At 38.8% G+C, this 12,129-nt stretch overlaps 1 protein-coding gene across 17 annotated transcripts in view; it reads left to right on the forward strand.

Moving 5' to 3' along the window:
* Positions 1 to 11,583, forward strand: part of LOC119778392 (NLR family CARD domain-containing protein 3-like) — a 56,361-nt gene extending 44,778 nt beyond the window's left edge. For 3 of the 17 annotated variants that reach the window (XM_038277588.1, XM_038277587.1, XM_038277589.1), the window contains exons 8-9: positions 2,900 to 3,082; positions 10,145 to 10,523. In XM_038277588.1, coding sequence (XP_038133516.1) covers positions 2,900 to 3,082; positions 10,145 to 10,391 — 430 coding nt within the window. In that variant the 3' untranslated portion in view covers positions 10,392 to 10,523. Of the gene's footprint in view, positions 1 to 1,044; positions 1,082 to 2,899; positions 3,083 to 3,280; positions 3,812 to 3,849; positions 3,866 to 4,690; positions 4,839 to 8,428; positions 8,612 to 10,144; positions 10,525 to 10,773; positions 10,945 to 11,115; positions 11,250 to 11,507 lie in introns of those variants that run through there. The other 14 variants (XM_038277600.1, XM_038277591.1, XM_038277602.1 and 11 more) reach the window with 13 other exon arrangements.
* Positions 11,584 to 12,129: the final 546 nt, after the last annotated feature.

Raw genomic sequence — 12,129 nt, forward strand, 5'->3', positions numbered from 1 at the left:
TTTATACCAAAATGTTACAGTTTCACATTATCTTGAAAAATCTTTGCAAGAAACGAACAAGCAAGTGAATATGTACATTCCCTGAGTAAATATTCTGGCAACAAACTATACATTTCTCACTAGAAATGTAATCAAAACTCATTTTAATGCAAAAACAAACTCAAGTCATTAATCTTTCCACAAAAAATGAGCGAATGTCGGCCATCTATATATATTTTTTTCTTCTCTCAGCTGGAATCTTGAAAGTCACGTGACTAGGACGTAAAACAATAGAAATCGTATAGGCAGAAGAAACGTAACAGTACCACAAAAAAATGGCCATTAATGTACCTCCACTACGTTTTCCAGTGTGGACCAACGTAGTGGGGGTACATTTTCCCATGAGACTGGGTTGGACATTAAACACCGCCTGATCTAAAAAGCTGCATGCAATGACCAGAAGGAGCATCGGTTTGTTTTTTTCGGTGTTTAGCAACTCCTCCTAAAACAGAGTATTGGACTGCTGGATTTTATGACTTCCTTTATGGTGTGTGTGCTGTCTTTTGAGGTTAAAAAGTAAAAAAAAAAAAAAATATGATGAATTTCATCAGTTTGTTAGTAGATTTTAAAAGTATACATTCTTGGCCGTAACAAACGGCGTCGTAGTGAGCGCTCTGTTCGTTAGCAGCAGCTATGTAACCTGCTCAGGTGGTTTTTTCCTCCATTAACTGCTCAGCAGAGCTGAATTGATCACATCCAGCTAAGCAGTCAGCTGAAGTCAGATTGTCTAAAGTTTACAAACGTTTTGGCCTTGGAGAATATTTATCTGTTAGTATTATAAGGGGATGAATGTTTTTTTTTTTCATATTTAGACCTACGTGTGTGTTTTCCATGTATACAGCTTACCCCGCTAACGTTAGCTCATGCTAAGAACCTAATTCATGCTAACATGCTAACTTCTCTCATGTTCTTCATTCATGGAGGCTAACTGAAATGTACTCATTTTATGCTTACTCATGCTGTGATCTAAGTGAGTAAAGTTTGCCTTATTCCTGTATTCTTCAGTTTTACGGTAGTTGTGGAATGATGACTTCATTAAAGGACTAGAAACGTCAAGCCTTGTGGTTTTTTGGAGGGCTTCTAGCTAACCGTTATCTGGCTGTCTAGCCTTGCATCGGCACATGCACTGCGAAGGCAGCACAGCGGGACTTTCAGAAGACATTTTTCATGGATTTTCAACCAAACTCCTGGTAAAAGGACCCAGTTTGGTCCCTTTAGGCTTGCCTTATTTCCCGCTACATTCATCCACCCAGATTAGATGTACTTCATCCTCCTCCTCATCATCACACCCTTCCCTCTTCCAGCCCTACAGGAGAAGCTTGTTAGAAACCATCACAGGTTTGACATCAGTAACCTTGGCTGAGTTAAAGGAGGGAACAAGGCTTCACTCTCTGCTGATCTCACTGCTCTGCAGCTTCTCATCTCCAATGTTGGACATGTCTGTGGGGCTGTGGAGAGAGGAGAAGTTAGGAACTGATGATTATTAGCAACATCTGACCTGTAGAAGATGTGAAATCATAGGCCAGTTCAGGCTCTGTCTCCTCCATCAGGTTCATGTTTCATTTAGTGATTTCATCAAGTCTAAAGTCATGAAATGAGTGACTGGAGTCTGACCTGAGTCAGACCTCTGAGCAGTTCATTCTTCTCTCTAGAATCACCAGTAGTGTCCTTCATCCAGCTCAGTCAGCCTCTTCATCAGTTGCTTCAGTTCCTTTGAGTCTCTGATGCTGCAGCTCCATCAGATGCTGCAGAGAAAACTGAACTTTCCTTCACAGACTGATAGAAGATCTGCAGCATCTGACTGCAGATGCTGCTGCTGCTAAAACCTTCAGTGTTGTTCTGTGAACATGAAGCCTGAGCTGTTTGAACCCGTTGCTCAGCTTCTCTGTTTGTCTCTATCACTGTGGTTCAATGGAGCTTCTAACCAAAGCAGAGACACAGCAGGTCTGCAGCTGAACCAGGACCTGAAGAGACTGAAGAGATTCTCTGTGGTGTCAAACAGGACATTGATGAGGAGCAGTGATGGTTAATGAGGCATCTTGAAGCCAAACTGGATTGATGCTGCGTTGTTACTGTCTCACAGAATACTGACACCTGCTGGACGTTTAAAGACACTACAAGCAGCTTATTGGACAGACTAAACTGAATTGATTTGATGACCTAGTGCAATGATATCATTTAAGTTATTGGAGGTTATATTGTATTATTTCACATCCATGTTTAAATTGAAAATATCTTTGATATTTTTAGATGCAGCCAAATGTATAAACGTCTATCGTAACATGATAATTAGGGGGAAATGTGAATGAGGATGCTTGTGGACTAGGATTATAAATCATACTTTTAAAACAATAAGTTAAGTAAAAACAGTAAATAAACTAAGAGTCAGTGTGAAATTAACTTTAATTCAGATAAGTTGAGTGATAACTGAGAGGAAAAGTTTGACACAACGAGAAAATTTAAATAAAAACACAACAGCTGAAACGTTCCTATTCCTTTTAGGCTCCAAAATTCTTGATCATTTTATCGATAAACAGCAAAATATGAGACATTTTTTTAGCAGATGCATCATGTTGACAGATCCGTTTTTAAACCCAGTTTAGTGAGTCAGTCAGTTAGAAACAACTCCTGTATCGGTCACATGACTTTCTGGAAACGACACGCGCACCGATACAGTGTTTAGCTCTATGGGCTCCATGCATGCACCGACGCATCGCTGTTGCTGGACCCATCACTAATGTGGAGAGCAGATGTTCATCAGATGATGACATCACTGTTTGCTCATCATGTTTTAGTCTGTGTTTATCATCCAGATTGTCTGATTTCATTAGAACTGACTTTATTTCTCCTCTAATCACAGACTTGGTGGCTGTTCTCTCTCTGAGGCTGAATGTGAAGTTGTGGCCTCAGCTCTGAAGTCCAAACTTCATCTGACTGAAGTGGAAATAGAGACGATCTATGGAGATAAATCCTTTGGAGACTCTGGAATGAAGCATCTGTGTGAGATACTGGAGAGTTCAATCTGCAAAGTGAAGAAACTGCAGTGAGTTTTCTCTGTTTATTCAAACCAAATCATTCACTGATACTTTAATGCTGATTTTAATTCATCATTTTATTCTAATATATTTTCTTTAAAAACAGCTGCTGTCCAAATGTCAGAATAACATTTCTCAGACTTTTTACCTGTAAATGAATTATTTTCCTGTTCCAGATGTTCTAAATATTGAACTTTATTTTTCAGATGTTCAAACTTTCAAATGTTTTGGACTGATGGACAAAAATGAGGAAAATCAGTCAAATGATGTTAAGTAATGATGGAGATGTTTCAGTTTGATTTGGGAAAGATTCAGATGATGAGACAAGATAAGATGGCTTTATTTCTCATTTCTGATTCACATCTTTCCATCCAGAATGACATTTGGTTCCTCTAGAGTAGAACCAGAACCACAAACATTTTAGAATAACTAGAATAAAATAAGATGATCTAAAAACTAATGTTTAGGAAGAAAAGACAAAGACATGAAATCTTTGTCCTGAAGCTGCTGTTCTGTTGGACCGGGTCAGAGAGAACCCGTCCTCTTCAATCTGTCAGCTGTCAGAGTCGCTTGGAGACACAAATACTTAGTTACTGAACTTAAGCAGCTTTTTATTTCTGACTTATTTACTTCTTATTTACTTCAGTATTTATTTTTCAGAATCCTTTTTCCTTTTCCTTCCTACATTTGAAGCCAAATATCTGGACTTTCTACTCCTTCCTTTCTCCAAACTGGCTTATTTCTTCTCTCCATATTGATAACGACATGACGTAAGAGCTGCAACAAAACAGGTAAAATCAGAAAGAGAATCTGTCCAGTTGGAGCCCAGTTAGTTTGTAGAAAAACACTGATAGAGACATGGATGAAGACAGGAGGCTGGAGACATTGATGGATCAGATTGTGAGACGCAGACATTCCCCGTCCATTCCCCTTTATTAGGGAGGAAATGTCCATGTTGATTCTGTTTGCAGCTTTAATGCTGTGAATAGCAGAGCTCTAAAAGGATTCAGCTGCTGATGAAGGACTTCTGTTCACTTCAATCTATATCATCCTGTCTGAAATTACAATCTTGAACCAAACTAGACCCAGTCAGGATTTTTATGTTCTCTCTACCAACACAGAGAGAAAAGGAGCAAAATTAACCTGTTTTCTCAGCAGAGAAATTATTTTGAAGAATAAAGTTTTTAGATGTTTTTTTTTTTTCATGCAAAAACTTCATTTTAATTTAGTTTATCTAATTTTTTTCAGTAAATGAGTTCAATCAGTCTTTTCTTACTCAGATATCTGTGCTTTTACTTCTGAGAGTTTTGTTTCCGTAGTTTCTAGCGACTCCTCTGGGCTTTATCTCCATCTCAGTATGGTAGCAGCTGCGTACCGGTGTTATACTATATTCAGTGACCCTGGCCAAAGAGAGAATGTGTTCAGTGATGCTGTATGATTGGGCCAGCACAGTGTCAGTGAGGAAAATAACCAATGGTCCTTGGACTAGTGTTTATCACGTGCCGGGGTCACATATTCTGCTGGAATGTTTTAATGGAAAGTTTTAATCTGCATCCTGTTGAATTCAGCTAAAATCTTTGATTCTTTATTCAGTTTGGCGTACCGCAGTTTCTCAGAGATCAGCTGGGCTTCTCTGGGCTCAGCTCTGGAGTCTAATCCATCCCATCTGACAGAACTGGACCTGAGCTGGACCAAGCTGGACCCTGGAATAAAGGAGCTCAGTGGGTTTCTCCAGTCTCCCCTCTGCAAACTACAGAGATTGAGGTCAGATGTAGTATATTTGTTTATTCTAATAACATTACAGTACAAATCTCAGTGTGAAGGTCAATCTGTGTGCTAGTAAACGGTAAATAGGCTGCTTGTGCAGTTTATGTGTGTTCCCCTTTTATTGATAACATTTTATTTCTAAGAACCTTCAGATCATCCTATGGATAAACATGGTACTGAATAAAATCATAAAAAGATCAATAACAGCAAATCATTAGAAATTGCTTTAAATTGGATAGACATAAAAGTCAGAACTGAATGAAAGAATGAGGTTGTGTTTGGCCTACAGAAATGTAAAAAGGACAGGCAGAAATAAATAGCGGTGAATAAATAATTAGAGTAAAAAAATACAAAGGAAGAATAAAACAGACAAAAATATAACATGCACATAAATAAATACTTAAAAATATAAGTAATTAAAAAATAAAGTTGAAGATTTTAAAGGATAAAAAAATAATGTAAATATTACAAAGGCAAATAAATAAAGAAGCTAATTAAAAGAGTTATATACATTTATGTCTCACTGTATGATTTAATTTCTACTTACATTTATTTTCTTTATTGTATTTTTGGTGGCAATTAATTGTATGCTTATTTATTTATTGAGCATTTATTTATTTATTTTTATATATGGCAAAGTTGGTCCTCCATACTTTAGAGGGTAATAAGCCACATCATTTCATTGAATGGTTTGTCCAGAAAAGGTTTCTGTGAATCAGCCCCCACGTTAGTGCCATCTGGTGGAGGAATAAAGTATTGCAGATACAACTCAGAATTCAACATTACATATCAGTTCTACCTGTTCCAGACACTTGTTGTGTATTTTTCTCAGATTCTGTCTTTAGAATTCATAAATTGATTTGAGATGATTACAGAAGCAAACACTGACAGTGAATGCTGCAGGATAAATAAAATCCACCAGTAAAACAAACATCAGATCTGTTCTCAGCACTTTAATCTGTTATGAATTAGTGGGACCTGCAGTTCTACTTCTATGATTGGCTGCCTGGAGTTTAAATTAGTTGGATCAGAAGAAAGGGAGAAGAGTCCTGCTTAATGTGAGAAAACAGAGTGCCAGAAAGTGCTAAAAACTGCTTTTTCTCAGGACATTGAACACCACCTGATCTAAAAATCTGCATTCAATGACCAGAGAGAACATTGATTATTTATTTTTAGTGTTTAGTGAAACCTCTTTAAATAGAGCATTAAACTGCCAGATGTTATGGCATCCTTTATGGCGTGTGTGCTGCCTTTTGAGGTTAAACATTTTAAAGCAATAAGTTATGTTAAATTTCATCAGTTTGTTAGTAGATTTTAAAAGTATATATTCTTGGCCGTAACAAACGGCGTCGTAGTGAGCGCTCTGTTCGTTAGCAGCAGCTATGTAACCTGCTCAGGTGGGTTTTCCTCCATTAACTGCTCAGCAGAGCTGAATTGATCACATCCAGCTAAGCAGTCAGCTGAAGTCAGATTGTCTAAAGTTTACAAACGTTTTGGCCTTGGAGAATATTTATCTGTTAGTATTATAAGGGGATGAATGTGAATTTTCATATTTAGACCTACGTGTGTGTTTTCCATGTATACAGCTTACCCCGCTAACGTTAGCTCATGCTAAGATCCTAATTCATGCTAACATGCTAACTTCTCTCATTTTCTTTATTCATGGAGGCTAACTGAAATGTACTTATTTTATGCTTACTCATGCTGTGATCTAAGTGAGTAAAGTTTGCCTTATTCCTGTATTCTTCAGTTTTACAGTAGTTGTGGAATGATGACTTCATTAAAGGACTAGAAACGTCAAGCCTTGTGGTTTTTTGGAGGGCTTCTAGCTAACCGTTATCTGGCTGTCTAGCCTTGCATCGGCACATGCACTGTGAGGGCAGCACAGCGGGACTTTCAGAAGACATTTTTCATGGATTTTCAACCAAACGCCTGGTAAAAGGACCCAGTTTGGTCCCTTTAGGCTTGCCTTATTTCCCGCTACATTCATCCTCCCAGATTAGATGTACTTCATCCTCCTACTCATCATCACACCCTTCCCTCTTCCAGCCCTACAGGAGAAGCTTGTTAGAAACCATCACAGGTTTGACATCAGTAACCTTGGCTGAGTTAAAGGAGGGAACAAAGCTTCACTCTCTGCTGATCTCACTGCTCTGCAGCTTCTCATCTCCAATGTTGGACATGTCTGTGGGGCTGTGGAGAGAGGAGAAGTTAGGAACTGATGATTATTAGCAACATCTGACCTGTAGAAGATGTGAAATCATAGGCCAGTTCAGGCTCTGTCTCCTCCATCAGGTTCATGTTTCATTTAGTGATTTCATCAAGTCTAAAGTCATGAAATGAGTGACTGGAGTCTGACCTGAGTCAGACCTCTGAGCAGTTCATTCTTCTCTCTAGAATCACATGTAGTGTCCTTCATCCAGCCCAGTCAGCCTCTTCATCAGTTGCTTCAGTTCCTTTGAGTCTCTGATGCTGCAGCTCCATCAGATGCTGCAGAGAAAACTGAACTTTCCTTCACAGACTGATAGAAGATCTGCAGCATCTGACTGCAGATGCTGCTGCTGCTAAAACCTTCAGTGTTGTTCTGTGAACATGAAGCCTGAGCTGTTTGAACCTGTTGCTCAGCTTCTCTGTTTGTCTCCATCACTGTGGTTCAATGGAGCTTCTAACCAAAGCAGAGACACAGCAGGTCTGCAGCTGAACCAGGACCTGAAGAGACTGAAGAGATTCTCTGTGGTGTCAAACAGGACATTGATGAGGAGCAGTGATGGTTAATGAGGCATCTTGAAGCCAAACTGGATTGATGCTGCGTTGATACTGTCTCACAGAATACTGACACCTGCTGGACATTTAAAGACACTACAGGCAGCTTATTGGACAGACTAAACTGAATTGATTTGATGACCTAGTACAATGATATCATTTAAGTTACTGTAGGTTATATTGTATTATTTCACATCTATGTTTATATTGAAAATATCTTTGATATTTTTAGATGCAGCCAATAAATAATGTAAACATATATCATAATGTGAAAATTAGGGGAAAATGTGAATGAGGATGCTTGTGGACTAGGATTTTAAATCATATTTTAAAACAATAAGTACAGTAAAAACAGTAACTAAACTAAGTCAATTTGAAATTAACTTTAATTCAGATATGTTTAGTGATAACTGAGAGGAAAAGTTTGACACAATGAGGAATTTAAAATAAAACGGCTTCCTTTTAGGCTCCAAAATTCTTGATCATTTTAATGATAAACAGCAAAATATGAGACATTTTTTTAGCAGATGCATCATGTTGACAGGTCCGTTTTTAAACCCAGTTTAGTGAGTCAGTCAGTTAGAAACAACTCCTGTATCGGTCACATGACTTTCTGGAAACGACACGCGCACCGATACAGTGTTTAGCTCTATGGGCTCCATGCATGCACCGACGCATCGCTGTTGCTGGACCCATCACTAATGTGGAGAGCAGATGTTCATCAGATGATGACATCACTGTTTGCTCATCATGTTTTAGTCTGTGTTTATCATCCAGATTGTCTGATTTCATTAGAACTGACTTTATTTCTCCTCTAATCACAGACTTGGTGGCATTGTGCTCTCTGAGGCTGAATATGAAGTTGTGGCCTCAGCTCTGAAGTCCAACCTTCATCTGACTGAAGTGGAAATAGAGAAGATCTGTGGAGATAAATCCTTTGGAGACTCTGGAATGAAGCATCTGTGTGAGATACTGGAGAGTTCAATCTGCAAAGTAAAGAAACTGCTGTGAGTTTTCTCTGTTTATTCAAACCAAATCATTCACTGATACTTTAATGCTGATTTTAATTCATCATTTTATTCTAATATATTTTCTTTAAAAACAGCTGCTGTCCAAATGTCAGAATAACATTTATCAGACTTTTTACTTTGTAAATGAATTATTTTCCTGTTCCAGATGTTCTAAATATTGAACTTTATTTTCCAGATGTTCAAACTTTCAAATGTTTTGGACTGATGGACAAAAATGAGGAAAATCAGTCAAATGATGTTAAGTAATGATGGAGATGTTTCAGTTTGATTTGGGAAAGATTCAGATGATGAGACAAGATAAGATGGCTTTATTTCTCATTTCTGATTCACATCTTTCCATCCAGAATGACATTTGGTTCCTCTAGAGTAGAACCAGAACCACAGACATGTTAGAATAACTAGAATAAAATAAGATGATCTAAAAACTAATGTTTAAGAAGAAAAGACAAAGACATGAAATCTTTGTCCTGAAGCTGCTGTTCTGTTGGACCGGGTCAGAGAGAACCCGTCCTCTTCAATCTGTCAGCTGTCAGAGTCGCTTGGAGACACAAATACTTAGTTACTGAACTTAAGCAGCTTTTTATTTCTGACTTATTTACTTCTTATTTACTTCAGTATTTATTTTTCAGAATCCTTTTTCCTTTTCCTTCCTACATTCGAAGCCAAATATCTGGACTTTCTACTCCTTCCTTTCTCCAAACTGGCTTATTTCTTCTCTCCATATTGATAACGACATGACGTAAGAGCTGCAACAAAACAGGGAAAATCAGGAAGAGAATCTGTCCAGTTGGAGCCCAGTTAGTTTGTAGAAAAACACTGATAGAGACATGGATGAAGACAGGAGGCTGGAGACATTGATGGATCAGATTGTGAGACGCAGACATTCCCCGTCCATTCCCCTTTATTAGGGAGGAAATGTCCATGTTGATTCTGTTTGCAGCTTTAATGCTGTGAATAGCAGAGCTCTAAAAGGATTCAGCTGCTGATGAAGGACTTCTGTTCACTTCAATCTATATCATCCTGTCTGAAATTACAATCTAGAACCAAACTAGACCCAGTCAGGATTTTTATGTTCTCTCTACCAACACAGAGAGAAAAGGAGCAAAATTAACCTGTTTTCTCAGCAGAGAAATTATTTTGAAGAATAAAGTTTTTAAAGTTATTTTGTTATATTTTCTGTTAAGGCAAAAACTTTATTTTAATTTAGTAGAAACTAGATACTTCATTTTTTTCTTCAACATTTTTTAAAGTAGCTAAAAGATGAGAAAAGCTTTTCACTGAAGATCATTAAGCTTCTGAGTTTTTAAGAAAAACCTTTATCTGAATCTTCGATCATCTAATAAACAAACATTTTTAAACTCAGAGAATCTTAGAAACTGATTAAATAGATTTTGTTGAATCTCTATGTATATCACGTGCCGGGGTCACATATTCTGCTGGAATGTTTTAATGGAAAGTTTTAATCTGCATCCTGTTGAATTCAGCTAAAATCTTTGATTCTTTATTCAGATTGATTCACTGCAGTTTCTCAGAGATCAGCTGGGCTTCTCTGGGCTCAGCTCTGAAGTCTAATCCATCCCATCTGACAGAACTGGACCTAAGCTTCACCAACCTGGACCCTGGAATGAAGGAGCTCAGTGGGTTTCTCCAGTCTCCCCTCTGCAAACTACAAACATTGAGGTCAGATATAGTATATTTGTTTATTCTAATAACATTACAGTGCAAATCTCAGTGTGAAGGTCAATCAGTGAGCTAGTAAAGGATCAATAGGCTGATGATTAGAAGAGCAGGTTACGACTCTCAGAAGGAGGACAGACATGTTTAGAAAATAAAGGCCTCAGTTTGTCTGAAACTCCCCAACATACGGAGTGACTACTGGTCTGGGTCTGGGTCTGGGTTCTGTTGGAGTCCTGTTTGGATTTCTGTCTGCTTTGAGGAAAGCCCAGTTAGGAGAACCACATTGCTCTAGGGCCCGTCTGGTGTGTGATTTCTCCTTCTCTCTGCTGAAGTCAGCAGGTCTTTATTGGAGCAGCAGCATGTTGGCATTAATATCAATGAGAGCTCTTTAACTGGTTCTGTTGGACTGTTCTAACCTGCATCCTGTTGGATCAGCTCACATCTTTCTATTCTTTATACAGATTGAGGAGGTGTGGTTTGTCAAAGATCAGCTGTTCTGCTCTGCTGTCAGCTCTGAAGTCAAACCCCTCACATCTGGAACACCTGGACCTGGGGAGGAACAACCTGAAGGAGTCAGATGTTCAGCAGCTGCAGGATCTTAAAGAGAGTCCAGACTACAAACTGAAGACTCTGTAAGTAGATGGTTGGAGTGAGTCCAGCTGCTCCACAGCTGCTCTGAACAGGACTGAAGTCCCTGCTGCTCTCTATCCTGGATGTGCTGCATCACTGACTGACAGCTGATGGAGAGAAAGAGGCTGGAAACACTCATTGATCTCCTCTCTTCATCCTTCTTCTCTCTGCAGGAAGTGGAGGGGATGATCTTAGTAGAGGAGAGAAGCTGATCTGTGTCCTGATGATCCACAGAGGTTGAAGCTGCAGCAGTTTGAGTTTAAAGAGACTCTGACTGGATCCTGATGATGAACAGCTCAGTTAGGAAATGATGGTTTCTTCAGTCAGAGGTTGATATTTTTTACTTGTGGTCACCACCACACCTCATTGCCCTGCAGGTTTCCTTGCTGTACTGTAGTCGTAGCGCCCCGGTCAGATAGTTCTTTCTGTTCCCATTAAAAGCCACAGTGAACCTTATTTCTGCTGGAACTGAAGCCGCTCCTCCATAGACGGATCCTGGGGGCCGATACCTCACATTACAGCTTTGAAATATTGATCAGAGCCTCAGGTTGCATCCTCAGCTGGTTGCTGTGGAGAAAATTAGTGCAAAACTTTCTTGTTTATATGAATCTAAGTTGCTGGAATAAAGTATTTATAAAAAAGATATATAAAAGATGGTTTATTTATAAATGGTGGTGAGGGTCAAACCCAGTGCACCTATGCTGAGTCCAATAGGATCTAGAAGGATATCGCTGTTGATCTAATGTATTGATGAGCCAATCAGTGAGGCCACCTTGGAGTTAGCATTAAAAAAACTGACTGCTTCCTTCAAAGGCTTCATTTGTTGACTGATTGCATCACATCTCTGTGCTAAAGACTTTCCCAATCCCAATAACAAATGTTTCTTCTTCATAATCTGAATAATTAATCTGGACTATCCTTCATGGCCCAACATTTCCCATTATTCTGAGCGAGTCAAAGCGGATTGGTCAAGCTTGAAAAGTATTGAGGGATGATGCCAAAAATGATGAATGAAAGTTTAAATAAAACCCAAAATAACCTTTGAAGATGTTTTCAGGCAGTCAGATGGTCGATGATTGGACCCAAAACAGAACAATAATCCCAGACACATCAGCAGAGGAATGAATGAAGGAGATGGGGGGGCCTAGTCAAAGTTAAGATCTCTACCTCCTCAGAATGCTCTGTGT

The sequence above is a fragment of the Cyprinodon tularosa genome, unplaced genomic scaffold (genome assembly GCF_016077235.1).
Source record: "Cyprinodon tularosa strain WSP-4 unplaced genomic scaffold, ASM1607723v1 ctg1327, whole genome shotgun sequence".
NCBI classification, from domain to species: Eukaryota; Metazoa; Chordata; class Actinopteri; order Cyprinodontiformes; family Cyprinodontidae; genus Cyprinodon; species Cyprinodon tularosa.